This window comes from Triturus cristatus, chromosome 3_2 (genome assembly GCF_964204655.1).
Source record: "Triturus cristatus chromosome 3_2, aTriCri1.1, whole genome shotgun sequence".
Lineage (NCBI taxonomy): Eukaryota > Metazoa > Chordata > Amphibia > Caudata > Salamandridae > Triturus > Triturus cristatus.
The window spans coordinates 499,517,603-499,540,280 of record NC_140584.1 but is presented as its reverse complement, the minus strand read 5'-3'; the positions used below and the strand labels follow the sequence as shown (position 1 = coordinate 499,540,280).

General features: G+C 45.9%; 1 protein-coding gene across 3 annotated transcripts in view; it reads left to right on the top strand.

The window, feature by feature from the left end:
- The window catches only part of IRAG1 (inositol 1,4,5-triphosphate receptor associated 1), an 857,666-nt gene that overhangs the window by 530,609 nt on the left and 304,379 nt on the right, over positions 1-22,678 (top strand). For all 3 annotated transcript variants that reach the window (XM_085648179.1, XM_085648178.1, XM_085648180.1), the window contains one exon: positions 22,137-22,237. In XM_085648179.1, coding sequence (XP_085504305.1) covers positions 22,137-22,237 — 101 coding nt within the window. The remainder of the gene's footprint in view (positions 1-22,136; positions 22,238-22,678) is intronic.

Here is a 22,678-nt window from a genome sequence, read left to right as displayed (position 1 = left end):
TTCTTTAGACCAAAGAGCCAGGTATTCTTTTAATTCACGTTTCCATCCACTCCTGACCCTTCCTCTCACACCCTCGCATCACACATAGTCGTCTCATTTATAACAGTGCTCCCGCGTAGACGTAGGTCGTAGCACGCCCCGTCCCGTAGAGGGGCGGGAAGACCCCTATGATGAAGCATGACACCAAGGGCCCTTTTGGTGTGTGAGGGGTAATTAAACAACTGATTTGTATTCTCCACGGCTGTGGGATACATATAATCCTCTTGTGGGAGCCTCTTGACATACTCAACCAACGGGTGGATCCCTATGTTTATTAGCATCTTACCGGGAGGAAGTATCCACCTCCACCACTCGGACGAGTGGTACCTCTCTACTCCCTATTTTGTTTTTGTTTGTTACCACTGATTAGACAGACAATGTACTTAATTCCTTGTGATTCCACTTCTCACACTTTTCTTCTGCCTTATTTCAGGCTAACTTCATTTGCAGGCTTCCCAGATCTGTACCTGTGTTCCAAAGACTACATAAAAAGGCAACACTAACTCACTTTACATAGAATATTAAACATATAATCAATAAATCACCAAACTAAACAATAATAACCATCAATCTGCTACCAGAAAAACTGATCTGGTGCAACCCCTAGATTCATGAACCAGGCACCAAGACACATGTCATGTATAAATCACTTACCAAACAACAGAGCCCATCACACATTAACCATAAATGATCCCTGAAGACGAGCGCCTGATTATGTTTTATTTATAAGTCTACTTCTATACTTCACATGAATAACACATTAATCATTCCTAAAAATTTGTAATTTCAACTATCCTCTTCTGGTCGATGGGCCATTAGTTGATGAGTTGATGGTGACTATGATTAACTAAACAACTCAATACTTTAATTAAATAACCACAAAGTCATTTATTCGTTTAATAGTTTTATCTTATGAATCTATATGCTGATTTTATATCAACAGTGCAGACACAAGATCACTTATGAGAGAACAGTTATCAAGCAATGTAATAAAATTAATCGTCAGCTTCAACATCAAAGCGTGCATAGGGATAGGGGAAAAGAAGGTACAGCCAAAATACTTTGCAGAAATATATTGCAGAATTAAAGCATTTTAAAGAGGGTGATACCCACCACGAATCAGGAAACCCACTTTCTTGGCCGAGGTTGTGGTAAAGGTCCTCAGAGATAGGCTCCAAAGGACAAAGTTAACAGGACAGGTGCATTTAAATAATTCAATAAATCAGAAATAAGTCAAGAATCTCCCAATCTATCTACCTTAACCTAGTTCTCCTCGGACGCAGTCTCCTCCCAGGCACTCCCGCAACGTTCTCGTACCTTAAGTGCTCTCTCGATGCTCTCGTTCGGACGATCCGGTTCTCGACTAGACCACGCCCCAATTGGGATATCAATTATACCCTAACTTTCAGCTCTCTATCTTACAATGTTGCAGTGTCCATAGAAACTCAGCCTGTGTTTGGTTAGCACGGGTCATATTAGAGTCTCCTAATCAAGTTCTCATCACCAATCCATCCCATGCTGATTTTAACAAAGGAAGTATTAAGAATAAATGAAATCATATACCACTAAATTCATAATTTATACAATTTGCAACATTATCAAATCATGACATTCGCTTCACATTCAATTGCACGTTGCGATGACAGTTCCCACAGTCGCTGTCGCATCTTGGCACATAAACAATAGGTCTCAGGTCAACATGGCCTTCACACGGATTACATCAGCTGGTACACTCAGCATTTCGTGAGCAGGCAGAGCTTTCAGCGCATGTGCTCTTCTTACAGACCAAGAGAACTACATGCAGCTCGAACAAGAGTCCATTTTCATGCAGACCCAAAGCCACACTCCAAGGAACCCTCGTCTACAGACCTCCCAGCCCCCGAACACCCTTCGCCACCACCATTACCGACTTCATCGCACACTACGCCATCGCTTCAACAAACTACATACTCATTGGAGACCTGAACTTCCACCTTGACAACCCCAGCGACCCCAACTCCACTATCCTTTGTGACAACCTCACCAGCATCGGACTTAAACAACTCGTCAACAGACTGACCCACAGAGCAGGGCACACCCTCAACCCCATCTTTGCTGCAGGAAACAGCATCCAATTCAGCCACACAACACAGCCGCCATGGACCGACCACCTCTGCGTACACTTGGCCATCAACAAACCCAAGGCACCCAAACCAGCCCCACGCCCACCATGAAGGAACTGGAGCAAGGTTACCGACGAGCGACTTAACTCCACCCTCACCCGAGACAACCACACCTGGGCACCCGACGCAAATGACGCAGCCAAAGAACTCCACACCTGGATCACCGACTGCGCAGACAAGCTCGCCCCGCTACGCAACCCCAACAGAAAACGCCCCAGGAAAGCCGCCTGGTTCACCACTGATCTCCAAGAAGCCAGGCGCACCTGCAGACGCTTGGAGAAGAACTGGAGAAACACCAAGACAACCGAAAACCACACCACCTACAAGGACGCAATGACGGACTACCACAACCAGGTCAGAGCCACGAAGAGGAACTTCATCCACAACAAAATCCTGGCCAACTCCACCAACTCCAAGGAACTTATCAGTGTCATTCAAGAATTCACCAACCCACGCAGCGAAGCCACAGACACCACCCCATCCCGAGACCTCTGTGACAAGCTTGGAATCTATTTCCACCTCAAGATCAAAAACCTCTACGACAACTTCATCGACCATCCACCAGGTGCCACAGACAGCCCCCCGCCCCCCAGAAACACCAGGCAGCCCACCATCTCCAACTGGACACCGATCATGGCCGAAGACACCGCCTTGACCATGAAAAGCATCCACTCTGGGCCCCCACCGATCCCTGCCCCCCTCCCATCTACCACAGAGCCGCGGCTGCCATTGCACCCGAACTACAATGCACCATCAACACCACCCTCAAAACAGGCACCTTTCCAGATGACCGGAAGCGCGCAGAAGTCAGACCTCTGCTCAAGAAGCCCACAGCTGACCCCACCGACCACAAGAACTATCGGTCCATCTCGCTCCTCCCCTTCGCAGTCAAAGTTGCAGAGAAAACAGTGAACAGGAAACTGACACGATTCATTGAAGAGAACGCCGTCCTCGACATGTCCCAATCCGGATTCCGAAGCAACCACAGCACAGAGACTGCCCTAATCATCGCCACAGATGACATCCGCACCCTCCTGGACCAAGGCCCCTCTGCAGCCCTCATCCTACTCAACCTATCAGCAGCCTTCGACACCGTCTCCCACCGCACACTAGTCGCCAGACTACACAACGCAGGCATACAAGGAACAGCCCTGGACTGGATCTGATCATTCCTCACTGGAAGAAGCCAAAGGATCAGACTCCCACCCTTCCTCTCCAACACAACGAAAATCACCTGCGCAGTTCATCCCTGAGCCCCACCCTCTTCAACATCTACATGGCCCCCCTCGCAGCCATCGTCCGACAACACGGCCTCAACATCGTATCCTACGCAGACGACACCTAGCTCATCCTCTCCCTCGCCAAAGACCCCACCACTGCCAAACTCAACTTCCAGAAAGGAATGCAAGACGTCGCAGTCTGGATGACCAACAGCTGCCTGAAGCTCAACGCCGAGAAGACAGAAGTCCTCGTCCTCGGTACCACCCCTTCTGCATGGGACAGCACCTGGTGGCCGACCACCCTCGGAAGCCCACCTACCCCCTCAGTCCACGCCAAGAACCTGGGCATCGTATTCGACTCATCACTCACCATGAACCGACAGGTCAACGCCATCACCTCCAGCAGCTTCAACACCCTCCGCATCCTCCACAAGACCTTCAAGTGGATCCACCCTGAGTCAAAGAAGACAGTCACCCACGCACTCATCACCAGCAGACTGGACTATGGAAACGTACTCTACACCGGCATCAACACATCCCTACTCCGCAAACTCTAGACAATACAGAACACCACCGCCAGACTCGTCCTCGGCATCCCCTGACACAAACACATCAGACAACACCTACAAAATCTCCACTGGCTCCCCGTGGAGAAAAGAGTCATTTTCAAAATCCTCACTCACGCCTACAAAAGCCTACACAACAACGTACCCAAATACCTCAACGACAGAATCAACTTTCACGTACCCAAAAGAAACCTCCTATCTTCCAACCTTGCACTGGCCGAAACCCCGTCCTTGCACAGAGCCAGAGCAGGTGGCTGATCCTTCTCCCACATTGCAGCCAAGACCTTGAACGAGCTACCGGCAGACATCAGACGCGCCCCCTCCCTGAACACCTTCAGGAGGACCCTCAACACCTGGCTCTTCGGCTAAACAGATCTGCGGACCCCCCCTCAGCGTCTTGAGACTATCACGGGTGAGTAGTGTGCTTACAATTCCCTGATTGATTGATTGATTGATTGATTATATCCCAGCCCCGAATGTGCGGTTATTGTGGGTCCCAGTGATTCTGGGACAGGGCAATGACGGGAAATCTGCGTTTTTGAGTAATAACATGCATAAAAGTTTCTTTTCATGCTTATTTCTGCATGTATTTCCCAGATATTCCACTGAGAAGTCACAGGTGAAATCTTCCGTGGCCCTACCACTTAACAGAGATGTCTCCTCTAAACCCATAATCCTGATGGGCCACTCGTGACGAGGGACTAAGTGGTGTGGGCTTCCCTTCCTCAGTGCTGAACCCCTTTTAGACATTTGATACAGTTTGGTTTTAAGCCTACATCATTTTTTTCATTACTGATGTCCAAACCAAATTTGTGTACTTTTCCCCATGGTTTAATGATTGTAAAAATGCCCAGATAATGTGATAAGTGGGCTATTGGGGTAAGAAAATGTGGCGGTATCCATGCACCTCACACCTCTCTGATTTGCCCTGGATGTCTAATTTTCAGGAATGCCTGAGGTTGGTGGGGTTCCTTGGGTACTAGCCAACTCTCGGTTCAAATACAAGAGCCTTCCCCCATCCAACTCCAGTGTGACTTCGCATGGCCACAGATTTGGTCCCTTCCTGTCTGATACGATGGGCCTATTAACATGTGTCAGATGTTTTTTTTTAGTAGCTGTTTTGAAAAACTAGCTAGTTGTCCTTTTGCTACTGGCACTGCATTCTGGTGTTATTAGCTACATGACTGTGAGGAATCCCTCTATGTCCCCAGTATTTGAGGTTTGCAGTAGAGTGTAGGTCAGGAGAGCTTATGTATTGTATGATGGTCACAAATGCACAGATTCTTCCTGGCTCGGTGCACTTTAAAAAGGCGAATGGTTTTACTGAATGCTGGATAAAAATGTTTAGACACATCATTTTTTAATTTCAAAGATAGACTGTGCATCCACAATTCACATGTATGCAGTTTGTGTTATATATTTATCTCCACTATTCTATGTCCAGCCACATGTGGTCTCGTTTTGAGTGACGTGTGGGATAACTAAAGGGAGCTTAAGGAAACCAGATACTCTACCATAAATTATTCAGTTGTTGAAAATGTATGATCTACTGTAATTCGTTAGTCTCAAGTCCCCTCGCTCAGGACCCCCAATCTGCTAGCCAGGTGACCTGTAATGCAGATGGCAACCCTGATGTGCTCCCGCAGGTAGCTAAAATGCGGATGGTGAGACGAGGCCAGAGCAAGATGCACCTTGCACTACGAAGACCTTGTCTCAACTCTGTTACCCTGTTATTGTTTGACAAAAATGTCCACAGAGATGGAAAGCTAGAAGGATAACATCCTCAATATGCTCCAACAGCAGAGACGAAATGCAAATGAGGGTTAGAGGCCACAGAGAAGCTTCAACTTCTGCAGCAAACCTAAGCTGCCTGAAGTATCAACTTGTGGATAAACTCCCAAATCTGGACTTCCATGGGGAGATTAAAGGGTTTTATTGCTCAAAACATGTAAAGTTTGGTCTAGTACCAGCAAGGGCCAACCCCTCAAACCATTGACCTTTTTTAAAATAAATTCTGTTGTTTAGTGGGCCTTTGTGGACCGTTTTGGTGGTATTTTGTGGGTACATCTCCCAGTCCAGATCCCAGGGGCAGCAAGGTCTTTTGACCCAGGAGATAGGAAGAGGGTTCTGCCCAATGCCAGGAAGAGCTGCACTCCCATATCATGTTGTTTTTATATTTTACCCAACCCTTCTCATATAGTCATAGTTTCTTTGCTCTGGGGATGGATGGCTTGTAGTAGGGGTTGATGGTAGGACTCTCATACGAAACCAGTCCCTTCTGGTCCATGGTGTGATTCCTGCTCCACGATCACCCTCCTGAAGTAACCGCCAGGGGAGAATCCATTTGGGAGATGGACCACGGGAAAAGGGGCTATGTCCTCTTTCCAACAGTAGCTCTCTCATCCCGAGCTTTTACCCAAAGCATAAGTCGCAATGTGGCACTATTGTTTCTGCAATCTGTTGGAATCAGTTGGCTGCAGTTTCTAGATTCATAATGTCAGTAGGTCTGGGCTCTGCCGATGTCATTGATCTGATGATGATGAGCACCAGGGGTATCCTGTGCCACATCTTCCCCACTTCATTGCTAATGCAGAGGATATTTAGATCACATTCTCCATAGGGGAGGGATTAATCCGTTTTTTACAGAGCCAGATCTGATGAACAGATGCCCAGTGCCTGAGACCTTAGTTGGTGTTGAACAATGTGCTGCATGTCTAGTTTGCAGGTTCCGTAACTTGATTGGTCTCATGGTTTTTCAGAGTTTTCATTGATGTAAGCAATCAACTTTTCATCCGGCAACCTGGTTATACAGTTTCATGATCCAACTGTGGTTAATTTCAGCATTACTAAACTGGCTATATTTATAATGTGCCCAGGTTCAGCCTTTCTCCTGCTGCATTACAAGCACTGCAGGGGTTCCCGCTTCGGAGGTGTTACCATCTAATAATACTGCCAAGCACCTGAAATAAAACACTCATTTGGTTGGAGCGTCCTCTTGGGAAATCATCAAAATGTGTCATAATTGTCCTCACTGGAAGAAGCCAAAGGATCAGACTCCCACCCTTCCTCTCCAACCCCACGAAAATCACCTTCGCAGTTCATCCCTGAGCCCCACCCTCTTCAACATCTACATGGCCCCCCTCGCAGCCATCGTCCGACAACACGGCCTCAACATCGTATCCTACGCAGACGACACCTAGCTCATCCTCTCCCTCGCCAAAGACCCCACCACTGCCAAACTCAACTTCCAGAAAGGAATGCAAGACGTCGCAGTCTGGATGACCAACAGCTGCCTGAAGCTCAACGCCGAGAGGACAGAAGTCCTCGTCCTCGGTACCACCCCTTCTGCATGGGACAGCACCTGGGGGCCGACCGCCCTCGGAAGCCCACCTACCCCCTCAGTCCACGCCAAGAACCTGGGCATCGTATTCGACTCATCACTCACCATGAACCGACAGGTCAACGCCATCACCTCCAGCAGCTTCAACACCCTCCGCATCCTCCGCAAGACCTTCAAGTGGATCCACCCTGAGTCAAAGAAGACAGTCACCCACGCACTCATCACCAGCAGACTGGACTATGGAAACGTACTCTACACCGGCATCAACAAATCCCTACTCCGCAAACTCTAGACAATACAGAACACCACCGCCAGACTCGTCCTCGGCATCCCCTGACACAAACACATCAGACAACACCTACAAAATCTCCACTGGCTCCCCGTGGAGAAAAGAGTCATTTTCAAAATCCTCACTCACGCCTACAAAAGCCTACACAACAACGTACCCAAATACCTCAACGACAGAATCAACTTTCACGTACCCAAAAGAAACCTCCTATCTTCCAACCTTGCACTGGCCGAAACCCCGTCCTTGCACAGAGCCAGAGCAGGTGGCTGATCCTTCTCCCACATTGCAGCCAAGACCTTGAACGAGCTACCGGCAGACATCAGACACGCCCCCTCCCTGAACACCTTCAGGAGGACCCTCAACACCTGGCTCTTCGGCTAAACAGATCTGCGGACCCCCCCTCAGCGTCTTGAGACCATCACGGGTGAGTAGTGTGCTTACAATTCCCTGATTGATTGATTGATTGATTGATTATATCCCAGCCCCGAATGTGCGGTTATTGTGGGTCCCAGTGATTCTGGGACAGGGCAATGACGGGAAATCTGCGTTTTTGAGTAATAACATGCATAAAAGTTTCTTTTCATGCTGATTTCTGCATGTATTTCCCAGATATTCCACTGAGAAGTCACAGGTGAAATCTTCCGTGACCCTACCACTTAACAGAGATGTCTCCTCTAAACCCATAATCCTGATGGGCCACTCGTGACGAGGGACTAAGTGGTGTGGGCTTCCCTTCCTCAGTGCTGAACCCCTTTTAGACATTTGATACAGTTTGGTTTTAAGCCTACATCATTTTTTTCATTACTGATGTCCAAACCAAATTTGTGTACTTTTCCCCATGGTTTAATGACTGTAAAAATGCCCAGATAATGTGATAAGTGGGCTATTGGGGTAAGAAAATGTGGCGGTATCCATGCACCTCACACCTCTCTGATTTGCCCTGGATGTCTAATTTTCAGGAATGCCTGAGGTTGGTGGGGTTCCTTGGGTACTAGCCAACTCTCGGTTCAAATACAGCAGCCTTCCCCCATCCAACTCCAGTGTGACTTCGCATGGCCACAGATTTGGTCCCTTCCTGTCTGATACGATGGGCCTATTAACATGTGTCAGATGTTTTTTTTTAGTAGCTGTTTTGAAAAACTAGCTAGTTGTCCTTTTGCTACTGGCACTGCATTCTGGTGTTATTAGCTACATGACTGTGAGGAATCCCTCTATGTCCCCAGTATTTGAGGTTTGCAGTAGAGTGTAGGTCAGGAGAGCTTATGTATTGTATGATGGTCACAAATGCACAGATTCTTCCTGGCTCAGTGCACTTTAAAAAGGCGAATGGTTTTACTGAATGCTGGATAAAAATGTTTAGACACATCATTTTTTAATTTCAAAGATAGACTGTGCATCCACAATTCACATGTATGCAGTTTGTGTTATATATTTATCTCCACTATTCTATGTCCAGCCACATGTGGTCTCGTTTTGAGTGACGTGTGGGATAACTAAAGGGAGCTTAAGGAAACCAGATACTCTACCATAAATTATTCAGTTGTTGAAAATGTATGATCTACTGTAATTCGTTAGTCTCAAGTCCCCTCGCTCAGGACCCCCAATCTGCTAGCCAGGTGACCTGTAATGCAGATGGCAACCCTGATGTGCTCCCGCAGGTAGCTAAAATGCGGATGGTGAGACGAGGCCAGAGCAAGATGCACCTTGCACTACGAAGACCTTGTCTCAACTCTGTTACCCTGTTATTGTTTGACAAAAATGTCCACAGAGATGGAAAGCTAGAAGGATAACATCCTCAATATGCTCCAACAGCAGAGACGAAATGCAAATGAGGGTTAGAGGCCACAGAGAAGCTTCAACTTCTGCAGCAAACCTAAGCTGCCTGAAGTATCAACTTGTGGATAAACTCCCAAATCTGGACTTCCATGGGGAGATTAAAGGGTTTTATTGCTCAAAACATGTAAAGTTTGGTCTAGTACCAGCAAGGGCCAACCCCTCAAACCATTGACCTTTTTTAAAATAAATTCTGTTGTTTAGTGGGCCTTTGTGGCCCGTTTTGGTGGTATTTTGTGGGTACATCTCCCAGTCCAGATCCCAGGGGCAGCAAGGTCTTTTGACCCAGGAGATAGGAAGAGGGTTCTGCCCAATGCCAGGAAGAGCTGCACTCCCATATCATGTTGTTTTTATATTTTACCCAACCCTTCTCATATAGTCATAGTTTCTTTGCTCTGGGGATGGATGGCTTGTAGTAGGGGTTGATGGTAGGACTCTCATATGAAACCAGTCCCTTCTGGTCCATGGTGTGATTCCTGCTCCACGATCACCCTCCTGAAGTAACCGCCAGGGGAGAATCCATTTGGGAGATGGACCACGGGAAAAGGGGCTATGTCCTCTTTCCAACAGTAGCTCTCTCATCCCGAGCTTTTACCCAAAGCATAAGTCGCAATGTGGCACTATTGTTTCTGCAATCTGTTGGAATCAGTTAGCTGCAGTTTCTAGATTCATAATGTCAGTAGGTCTGGGCTCTGCCGATGTCATTGATCTGATGATGATGAGCACCAGGGGTATCCTGTGCCACATCTTCCCCACTTCATTGCTAATGCAGAGGATGTTTAGATCACATTCGCCATAGGGGAGGGATTAATCCGTTTTTTACAGAGCCAGATCTGATGAACAGATGCCCAGTGCCTGAGACCTTAGTTGGTGTTGAACAATGTGCTGCATGTCTAGTTTGCAGGTTCCGTAACTTGATTGGTCTCATGGTTTTTCAGAGTTTTCATTGATGTAAGCAATCAACTTTTCATCCGGCAACCTGGTTATACAGTTTCATGATCCAACTGTGGTTAATTTCAGCATTACTAAACTGGCTATATTTATAATGTGCCCAGGTTCAGCCTTTCTCCTGCTGCATTACAAGCACTGCAGGGGTTCCCGCTTCGGAGGTGTTACCATCTAATAATACTGCCAAGCACCTGAAATAAAACACTCATTTGGTTGGAGCGTCCTCTTGGGAAATCATCAAAATGTGTCATAATTGTACAAGCCCTTGCTTCTACGTCTCCCAGAGGATGACGTAAATCCAAGAATGTCAATTAGATTCTGTTGAATTGAAGTGGGGAGGCCTCATTTCAGCCCTGTGTGCCCATTTTCCTGCTGTCTCAACTCTTCCTATTTTCTTCATCCTCTCTATGTCTCTTCCACCTGTTTCTCCATTACTGAGGATAGCTGAAAGCGTAGAAATAAACCCCTATGACCTACTCTGTGGAGATTAACAAAGGCAAAACTAGATGGCCTTGATGCAACACTACGAGGTGGTGAAGTATCCTGCCACCGGCATGCACGCGCTACCACAATAAATCCAAAATCATCTTGTGAACTGTGGTTTGTACCCAGCATTATCAACAATACATCCCTATCAGCCATAACGTATCTTTACACTAGAAGTGGGTCGTGGGGGGGCTTTATAGCAAGGCACAGGGTGAAGAGTGCGTGGACGAGATGAGGAATGGGGGTCAGGAGCGGTAGGCAAAGCATGTGGAATCACGGTCAGAGCCTACGAACTTTGAAACTGTGGAACCAATTTGAGTGCCAGTGTCGGCTCAACATCCTAGATGTATCAGTTTATCTCCCTGTGAATAATAAACGAATGCTAATTTGGGTAATTTAACCAGTGATCAGCTAAATAACTCCTGTGCCATTAGGCCGAGTTCGGGCTATATATAATCAAGAAACAGAGAGAGATGGGGGCAACAAGGGTAGGGGATGGGGGCAGCAAGAGATCTCGGCAAAAAGCAACAGAGCAGAAGGGAGAGGTAAAAAAAGCACCTCAATATCAGCCGGAGCAGTGGAGGGACACCTATTAAGAAAACAATCAGCACTTGGTCTATGCTCCATTGAAGGGACATGTAGAGAAACTGAAACCGGATGCGCAACCAATGAAAAGCAAGAAAATTAGAGTGACGATGAAGCCAACCAATGGTAATTAATGGGCGAGCTCTTAGCCTTCTTTTAAGATAAGGTAATGAACAAAAGATCTTCACAAGCAACAGCTCAGATGAGAAAATTATGAGAAAGCATATTTCTGCACCACATAATCATACTGACAGCAACAGAGTGCTCTTTTATCATCGGAAGCTGGAGAAAGAGTAATCTTCTCCTTAGCTGTCTATTGTCCTAAAAAAGAACAAGCATTTGCAATGCAATAGCTCTTGCTTTTTAAGAGTTAAAGCTATTGACGCTGTAATGGAAATATTTGTTAATTATGAAGATGTTTGTTTTTAGCACTCTTCAAGAGCCCGTAAGTAATGTCTCACAGCTGCATTTCAGGGTGTTTGCATCATTTTATATGCAGTAACCTGGAGATCAAAAGCAACTAAGTAATTACAGTTTGACCTCGCCCCCCCATCCACCCCGGCAATCGGATCCGTTCACACACTGCTTTTTAATCACTACAAACACTGGCTTTGCTCCATCTTCCAGAAGAAAAAAATTGTGCCAATTTTACTTTACAGTGTCAGACACTAGGCTCAAAATACATTAACATGTGATACCAGATTGGAACCCAAATATAGCAATAAGCAACAGAAATGTGGCTAGTCAAGCTCTGCAAAGGGCCTTCCAGTGCGCTGCAACACTTTTCTTAAGTTCTAGAAAGTTTTAATCTGTATAAACTAGAAATAAAAGTTTTTGGGGTAAAATCTGAAGATTATGCAGTGGATGATGGATTATGTGGCAAACGCAGAAAATCTATAACTACGTAAAAAAACGCTGTGGCCGCACTATCGCATAATTTCAGTGGCCCTGATATAATGCCACTGGGATTATGCGGCAGGGGAAACCAAATAATATGACAAATTTGACTAAATCTTGCAGCAAGAAAAGGCAAATTATGCAGCACACTAAGTGTTGGTATTACCTCACTATTTTGGCATTTTTACACATATTACTTTTCGAGAAAAGCTTTTGTGTCATTAGTACCAATTTGACACCCATTTACAGAAATAAGCAACAAAAACTTGACCAGTCAACCTATGCAAGGGACCTTCCACTACCCTGCAACATGTGTTGCAACGTTTTATTTGTAACTTTTGATTCACAAACACATTTTTTTCAGAAAATCTGCAGATTAGGTAGCAGATGATAGACTATGTGGTAAATACGGCAAGTTCAAAGTTATGCCGGAGCTGCCACGGCTGTAAAATTGCCACATTCCAGTGGTCTTGAACATAGATGGGACACGGTGATGGTTTATTAATGCTTAGACAGGCGCTACACACAAAGGTTCATATAAAGTGAAAGCACAGCCTCTTTCCCTCCAAACAATCCATCTGAATTCTCAGTGCAAATGTATGTTGTCCATTACAGGGAGTGAGGTTTACTCTCAGGGTATAGTCAGTACGTGTACTAAGAGCATGGTCCGATGCTGGTGTCGACATGATTTTCAAGTTTATATTTGTCCCAAAAAGCATGCACGAATGTATATTTAATTACAAGTCTTTTTACTGTTTTTATGAACAAATTGTTGAAGCGATAACGAGCAAGTTCATGTAGATATTGCAAAGAGTGATGGAAAAATCAAGTGGATTTATTAAGTAATGGGCAACAGTCTCTGGCACAGCAATTACGGTAGAAAACGTTGTTTGTTCTGTAAATTGAAACTAGTTGGGTCTGGGATTCTCCACCCTCTTAGCGATCATTTGTCCTGACCCGTCTGTAGGCTGTCAATGTTTCAGAGGGCAGATCGGCTGGGGTAGGGGAGGGCTCAGGTTGCCAAGGAAGGAATCTAGCATTCACTAGTGCAAAAAAAATAGGAACTTTTTGTGAATTTAAAAAATATATATTTTATGGAACACTTGTTCTCTAAAGAACGCTTGTTTTAATCCTTTAAACAGCAACAGAATGGAGGAAAAAAACATGTTTACTTTTTTTACGATATATCGCAAGACTGGCTGTTTCCAATCGTGTGAGCTGAGTCGAGCAATGACTGTAAAAAGTGGCCACCAGTAAACCACAATAAACAGGACCTGTCCAATGTTCGTCTTAAACTCTTAGGGGCAGATTTACAACTTCTGGCGCATCTCTGCCAATCAGCAGGGATGCGCCAGAACAGATGTGTCACGTAATCCCCCTTGCGCCACCACAGATGTGTCGCATTTACAATGCGGCGCACCATGGTGCAAGGAGGGGAAGATGCGTGACGTATCTTGTGGCGTACGGGCGGCGTATTCCTGGAGTCGCGTCGCAAGAGCGACGCAACTCCTGCAATGCACAGGGGCCGCCCATACTTAACGTGGTGCGTCACTCCTTATGCCTGCTTCAAGCAGGCGTAAGGATTTGACGCAGCAGCGTCGTAAAACTGACTCAGTGAAATCTTGTAGATTTCACTGCGTCAGTTTTACAGGGATTTCCTGCGAGGGAATGTCCACCCTGCGACAGAACGCTCACATGAAACCTGACGCAGGTTTCATGTGGCGCCGGGCTTTACAACGTGACGCATCTGCCTAGATGCGTCACGTTGTAAATAAGTCGCAATGTGGCGCATGGTTTACGCCGCCGCTGCGTCACAAAAGTGACGCCACGGCGGCGTAAAAGTGTCGCAAGGGGCTTGTTAATCTGCCCCTCAATTTGGAGCTTTGGCCCTTCAAGTGTCAGCACACAGCCCGCTGTTTACAAACACTTCGCATTGTGCAGGCGGTAGGCCAGGCCAAGGTTCAAAGCAGGTTTTCAATCTTCAGCCGGAATGTGCTGCGGTTGCACTTTCCCTTCTGTGTGCCCAGTGAGGTGAGCCACACAACCTGATCAACATCTGGAAACTCCTAGCAGGGGTGCAAGGAGGGGAGGCTGTGGGACGCCAGCTTCATCTTCTAAATTCCCACTGACAATGCAGGCTGAACATGTTTGCGTTTTCCTTAAAGAGGAAAGAGGCTAAATCACTGTTTGGAGAAATGTTTCTAACTGGTAGAAAAAAGCAACTGACAACAAAAGAGCGGCTGATCCTTATAACAAGTCTTACCCTCAGAACTGTGGCCTCATGAGACAAGAGTAACTCTCAGAGAAGAGCATAGGCATAGTGGCTGTGCACTGCCTGACTACAGTGCTGGCTCAGTTGAGACATCACTCCGGCGGTGGTCGGTTCGCGGGTGTATGTGGGTCCAAAAATGGTAGCACCATTATGTGAGCAGCAGCGGGAGCTGGCTGAGCAGTTTGAAACTTGTGCACTGCAGCGCCCCGCCTATAGGTGTGTCTCGGTGTTTCTCTATATGACATGTGAGTCTTTCCTTGTTGTCTCATTGGCTAAAATCACACTGACTCTTCTGACGTCAGTGCTGATTCCGCGCTGATGTTGGATGAATGAGTTACATTTAAAAACAAGGCACGCAAGCAGCATGCGCGTCGCTGCTCATTCCCGAGGCAGTACTCCAAGGGAGTTAACTTCAGAGAAAAGGTGGGAAATGCCCCAACTGTTAGCCATTTGCAGGCTACCATTTTTAAATAACACAGACAAAAGCCAATCCAAAGTGGTGGGAGGAGTCAGAACCCACAAAGCACATACAACAGATTAACTGACATCCCAAGCGCTGTAGGCTCGACCTAAAAAAAGAAAGGGCTGTGTTTAGTTCAGAAACAATGAAAGTGGGACCAATCCAGGATGGTTCAGAAGAAATTTTATTCCCTGGGAAGTCATAGCATTTTGACAAAATTGGTCCTTTTCAATAACGACAGGTGTCAATATTCCCTCTTCTCGTTGATACAGTCTGCAAGAGGTGGGTCGTAGTTCCTGCTTCTCATTCTAGAAGATTGGTTTGTGAGAGAAACTAATAGTTAGCTTTTCTTTTATATCAGCCTAGGGTTGTGGCACGTGGTGGCTGCAGTCAATCACACTTGGGTCTTTTCAACATTTAATTTACAGCATAACTAGCCAACAAATATTGGGCCACAGATTCAATAGCCAGAATGTCTAGCACCAGATTTGAGGTGTAGATTAGAATGTTGCCTGTGAATGCTGTGATTTTGGAGGCCATATTGCTGTAAAATAGCAATAGCACTGAGGCATACAGGACAGAATGAAAATGTATGACCATATATACAAAGAGCACTGCACACGGAGGGAGTATCGACATCACTGTTGTGTGCACCACGAGATGGACATGGGCGTCAATTACACATTTCTTTAATTTAATGAAAAAATATGTTTGTTGGATTGTGAGACTATAATGCTGCAAAAACACAAAACAACACTGGGGAGCCCGATTGCTTATACTTCAAACTCTCATGATATAACGGATTTCATAGTGTATAAACCAAGCATAAAAAGCATGGTAAATTACAGAAACTCATACAAAAGTATTTAAAAAACAATAGTAGTTTTCTCCAGCTATATTTCTTCATGTTGACTATATATTGAATGTAAACTGTATTATTGACAGCTTATTGTTTAGCATTGTTAATACGTTTTGATTTTGTAACACATTAGTACTCATTCAAAGCACAGAGGTGAGATTTTTATTCAAACACATTTTCCATCTGTTGACAATAATGAAAACCTGCTGTAAAAGGAGACACCTAACTGGTAACCAGATCTTTCTCGCCAAATATCGCAAAGTCCGGTCTGCACCATCATAGACTGAAGGTACGCCTGGGGCTTGGAGGGGACCCTAGCTCTACTACTTGCCGACTTATCCAGCTTAGGATCCAAGACAATATTAAAATCCCCAGCCATGATCACCGGATCTGGATAGTCCAAAAGGTTCGAGAAGATAGTTTTAAGAGAGGAGGGGTCATCCTGGTTTGGGCCATAGTAACCCACCAAGGTAAGCAAGAAGCCCAAAATCATTGCCTTCAGGATGACCCACCTGCCACATGGGTCAACCAGAGAATCCACCACATGGGCGTTTGCTTGTTTTTTTATCAATATAGCAACGCCCCTTATATTGGAAGTCTGATTAGTGCAGAGAAAGTGATGGAACCATTTTTGATTTTTAAATCTCGCCCCAGTCTCCTCCTTAAGGAGGTGTTTCCTGGAGGATAACGGCCTGCGCGGGAGAATCTTTAATGTATTGTAGGATTTTAAACCTTCTAGTTTTAACGAGCAGGCCGTTAACATTCCAGGACAAAATCTGAATAGTCTTCATGGAGGAATAAACCCAGAATCCATAATTAATCTAAGACCAAGCATCAGAAGGAACCAGCACCAGACCTGTCGCAATGCATCTAAGGCGGTCTGAACAGACATTAAGACGAATGAAGAAAGTTTCTGTTTTATACCCCTGTGCACCCTACCTTCCCCAGCCCCCCCACTGCCTCCACCCCAAAACAACCCATCTCTGGAGACCCCCTCATAAACATGGACAGATGTAGTCCAGATGCTGCACCCCGGAGCAACCCACCCTGTCCCAAAGTAATCAGAATAAAAAAGATAGAAAAAAGGAAATTGAAGCCCAACCAATGTTTCCACTGAGTAAGTGTGAACTAATGAATCCCCAAAATGTTAAACTGAATGTTATCTCTGTCCTGATTGATACTTGTCAGCATGGGAGAGGGTGCAAATTTAAGAGTCCTCTGGCATCATCTACTGTAGATGCCTGAAGTGGTGCCAGACTGCCAGGGCGAAAATTCCCCAACCAAGCATCGCCCTTGCCCACAGTATCCAGCAACTCATATGTGTCCTTTACCGACCTCACTTTATACGTTTTATTCTTGTGCATGATCTTAAGAGTAGCTAGAAATTTGGGTTAGGCCACGGCGCCAAGCCTCTTAAAATCGTCCAATTTCCTACCCAACTCCCATTGCCTATCAAGGGTAACTCGGGCAAGGTCGAAACGGATTTCAAATGAGAAGTCTCTGGCCTTCAATGATTTCTGCTTTAGAGCCGTATTGAGTATCTTCTCCTTCAAGGAGTAGGTATGGAAGTTTACAAGAATCTTCCTTGGCTTAGATCTATTAGGATTCCTTCTGAAAGTCAATATGTACATAAGTCCAGAATTGATTAAATCCTGGTTAGTCACAGCCTGAGAGGCAGGGCTATGGGCATCGGATACTTGTCAGATCACTCAGGGGTTTCGTTGGATTTGGATCTGGTGGAAAGCCAGCTTTCCAGATCCTGGACGTTTGACCGAACCCTGCTTCTCGATGGTGACGAGATGAAGTATTTATCCAAGGAGACCGATAGCTTTTTGAAATTCAATCTATGCTCGGCTAGGACTTCAGTTGTGTGGGACTCCTTAAAAGCTTTTTTAAGGGGTGTGATCACAAGCAGGCTGAGATTCAGAAGCAGACAGTACAGAACGGAGGTGGCACACAAGGAGGCTGAGATGAAGGCAGTTGAGTTGGCCCTAAACTGGATGGTTGGTTCAGAGGGACAGCAGGAAAATCTGGCCAGATTAAGTGAGCTAAGAGATCAGCTGCATACCATTCTCCAAACCAGGATAATCAGCAGATGGGAGGCAAGCAAGCTTGCTCATTTTGAGAATGGAGAGGGTGCAGGTAAACTCTTGGCATGGAAGGCTAAGTCTGATAGGTTGCTCAAACGGATCAAACAAATCGACATTTCAGAGGGGGCTACTGTTCTGTCCACGGATGAAGAGATAGGAGGTGTTTTTTTTAAATTTCTTCCAGGACTTGTACCAAGAGGATTGTGCTTTGGATAAAGCCAAGGTGATGGATTGGCTATCTGGCAGCACGCTCACTCCTTTAAGCTTAATGCAGCAAGAAGACCTAGAGCAGGATATTTCGCAGGAAGAGGTGCCTGCAAAGGTGGGAAAGCTGCAGGACCGGATGGGCTGCCAATAGAACTTTATAGATCTTTGGATGAGGCAGTAATCCACATTTTTACCCAGCTTTTCAATGAGATTCTATCTGATGGCACCCAGTTACCAGCTTCATGGGGTGAGGCCACGATTACTTTGATCTTGAAAACTGGGAAGGATCCAGCGAATTGTGGGTCCTATAGGCCCATCTCACTGTTGAACGCGGATTATAAAATCTTTGCTAGGATCCTGGCGGCTAGATTACGTTTGGTTGCAGGCGATTTGCTTCATCCTGACCAAAAGGGTTTTGTTAAGGGGAGGAATCTATTTGATCTCACTTTCGATCTTATTGGTGTAACAGATCTTGCCACAACCTATTCGTTTCTTCTCGCAGCTATGACACTCAATGCCACCAAGGCCTTCGACAGGGTCAACTGGGTCTACCTGTCCGCAGTTATGGAGAAATGTAACTTTAAGAAGTTCTGTCGAGCTATCCAGCTGACCTATCAGGCTCCGTCAGCCAGACTCTTGGTTAATGGTAACCTGACTAGACCCTTTAAAATTACCCGAGGCACTAGGCAGGGCTGCCCTCTTTCTCCTTTGCTCTTCGACTTGTATATCGAGCCCTTTGCTCAGAGGTTGAGAGAGGAGCTTAGTATCTTGCCATTTAAGTATGTTTTCTGCAATGCTGAAGGGTGCTGGTCTTTCTGAGGAGAGTTTTCTGTTCAAATTCGGCGACCCGAAAATTTTCAAAAAGATTAAACTAAAAGTTTTGTAGGAAATGGCTAGAGTATGGGCCAGTCTCATGCGGCTTGTGGGTCTTAAATATTTTTCTAGTTTGGCTTCTCTATGGGATTCCCCAGGCGCACCGAAGGACAGGTTGGCATTACCTCTTAGAGCAGCTGGGCTGAAGGTTTGGGGGGATATGGCTCAGGACGGTATTCCTAAATCATGGTCTGAATTAGGCGATATGGTGGAAGGGGGACTTTCCAGGTTTAAATACATCCAGCTGCAGAGCTGGTCCCAAAACCTGAATTTATCCATTGGCACTGGCAGCATTTTGTATAAGCAGTTGGTAGCAAGACCGGTTGGGTGGAAGGAGGTCTCATTTTGGTACTGGACCATCGAGGAGGTTGCTGATTGCGAATTTAAATTGGCTGAAGAATTATGGGGGGCTTCCTTACCAGATGAACAGTGTGAGCACTTGTGGCTAACTTCGTTTAACACCCTATTTGCCACTGTAAAACTGGCCTGGTTTAGGAGGAATCATTTATTCACGGTCCATAGGGCCTACCTATCCCGGCTAAGGTTGTCGAAAATCTCGAAGGGGCCTCCAGTCAGCTGTAAGAAATGTGATTTGGTGGAGCCTCGGATGTACACATGTTCAAGGAGTGCCCAGCTATTGCAGAGTTTTGGGAAAGAGTAGGGAACACTATTGCGGATATGCTAGGTCTTCCTATCCATATTAACCTGGTATTGATAATGTTCAGGATATCTAGTGAAATTACAGGCCCCGCCAGGTCCTTTCTTTTTTATTATATGCTGCTAGCCAGAAGACAAATATGCAGAAGATGGGTGGATTCTTCACTCCCTTTGCACTCTGAGTGGGTGGCCTCATTGTTTGAGACATCTAAAATGGATATGCTTAGAACTCAGAGCAGGAAAAAGAAGGCTTTTTGGAATTTCCTGCTAAGATGGTCCAATGCTTAGTCTACCTATGTTTATACTGTCCTCCTTATGTCTTCATTTATATAACCTACTTGGGGGCATATTATCAAGACAGGCGACAAAATTATTGCCACTTTAGCGGCAGAAAACTGCCGCTAAAACGGCGATAATGGACTTGATAATATGCTCTATGGAATTCCAATTGAAGCTCAGGTTAGGTGTCCTTCACATTTAACATGGGCTTTAATTGGAATTCTCAAGGGCATATTATCAAACCCATTATCGCCGTTTTAGCGGCAGTTTTCTGTCGCTAAAGCGGCGATAATTTTATCGCCTGTCTTGATAATATGCCCCCTAATTACTTATTTAATCATCTAATCTAAACAGTTTCACAAGGTTTGGCGGGTCCTAGGATTATGCCTCTTTGGTACTCTTCTGACTGTGTTGGGCATCCCCAGCTTCCGCACAGGCGAACGCCAACAGTCGCCAGGTTTTCCTGGCAGATTGGAAGAGCGACCATCCCCTCTAGTTTGGGGCCAGTGTCATCCGAGCCTGTCATGTTACCGCTAGGCAGGGCGTCTCCCTGGGTCCTAACTTCATAGCCTACGTTTTTCTTCCTAACATTGATTTGCGGTACGGACGGCTTGTTTGTCCACTGTGGTCGGAGGTGAATGAGGACAAAAAATAATAATAATAATGAAAACCTGCAACATCTTGTTTATAAATGTTTCCCTGATGCCTCATCCCAGGCTATCAGTGCGGCTGAGAAATTTGTATATGAAACGGTGCCCTGTAGAAATCCATGTTGCTCTAATAAATGCCGCAGCAAGTCGGTTTGGCAATAAACATACCTTGATCTTTGTGTCTTCCTATAAAAGTGCGATAGGCCAGCGTGACCCAGGGCTGTGTGGTTTACATTTCTTTTAAAAACAATGATCTGGCCATCGGCCAACATGATGACTGTGTAGTGTTAACAAAGGTTCCTCATCAAGCAACAGCTCTACACGGAAAGCATCTTTCCCACTGATGACCCCCCGAGGTTCATTCAGCAGCCATCCACGCATAAGCAGCTCATACTGCCCAACTCTTTGATTTGCATGCTGGCACTTGTATCACAGAAGAATACAAGGACTGCAGTAGTAGAATCCAAAGAAAATCCTGGACCGGAGGGGCTGCTCACAATGGGGTTGGGAAACCCAGGTGCTCTGTCGGATAGGCCTTGCTTGGGATGCTGTTTTCCCACTCCTTTGTGAGCCTCTGTGATGTGAGGACAGGTGTCATACTGATATTTCCGCAGGAGCAAAATGACTGCTCAGTTAAGGCTTCTTGCGATTCTATTAGCGGACTTTCAACGCTTGTGGGGTTATGACCGGTACAAATGCCACCAGCCCTTACACGCTGTTCATAGGTGTGGGGTGTAGGTTAAAGTGGAGAAGTGTGGCTCAATGATTAGAGCGGCAGACCCTAATGCAGAGGTCTAGCCCGGGACCAGGGTTCAATTCCCTGCCTCGGCGGGTCTTGGGCTCAAAAATTCCATGGACCTGATAATTCTCGCCTCGGTGCCTATTCCAATCATGGAGTCCCACTCTACAACTCTGGGCAATAGCTTGCTTAATCTCCACAACGGCCCCCACAACGCTAAGGATGCCTGGCCTCCACCTTGGGGGTGCCCAGGAGTGGATGCCTCACAGGGAAAGCCAGGATGGGTTCCACAGCGGTATTCGTACAAGTGCCTTGAGACCCTTGCGGGTGAGTAGTGCGCTATACAAGTATCAAATTTACATTTTTACATTTAACCTCGGATTGAAGTGCATTATATCAGGGTGTGATTCATGCTTGTCGGATAAAAACGGGCTGCAGACTACAGCAACTTTCCGTAGCTGTGTCCCTCAAAATAGGCCCGTGGGAACAAACTTTTCATCAAGTGAACAATTCCTCAAATGTAATTAGCATTTATTGTGCGCTTTCATTAAGAATGACAGCATAGGTTCTGTTCTGCCAATAGCTGAGTGCAGGCTGCCTTCCAGGGAGTCCTGGCGTCTGCTCTGTGTTATGTCTCTGGTCTTTCAGGGTGCCTTCTGGTAACGTGCATGTTTTGTGTCTGCAGGCTGCTTCTCCGGAAGTGAGAGCACTGAATCCGCCTTCCATTGTCCTTCCAGACGGGGGAGGCCCTCCTGGGACCGAGTCAGATAAAGGTCAACTCAACAGGTAGGGAGTCTGTCTAGTGCCTAGAGGCGCTTCCTCCGTGTACTGTGCACTAACAGTAACAAACTCTGTAGCCAGCCTTCACTAACACATCGTAAACTTCAAGAAATAATGCACAGTACAGGTGTACGTTGATATTAAGTGCATTATTTCAGTAAAAACAATAAATGTATATTTTTTTTAAAGTATATTACTGCCGTTTAAAAGAAGGGCATGACCTTCAGAATTAGACATAGCTTGTTTTTTACATAGCGCATCATACCACATTTCTGTTTTCTCAAAGCGATGTAGTGGCAGGCAGATAATAGGTGCAGCTTTTAACTAATGGCAATGGTACTAAGATCACCGACCCCAGAAGGATGGAAGGTCGAGACACCTCTCCGTCCTTGCAGTCAGCCATCTCACTACATAGAGGGCATTTTGATAACATCAACGGCAAGTGGA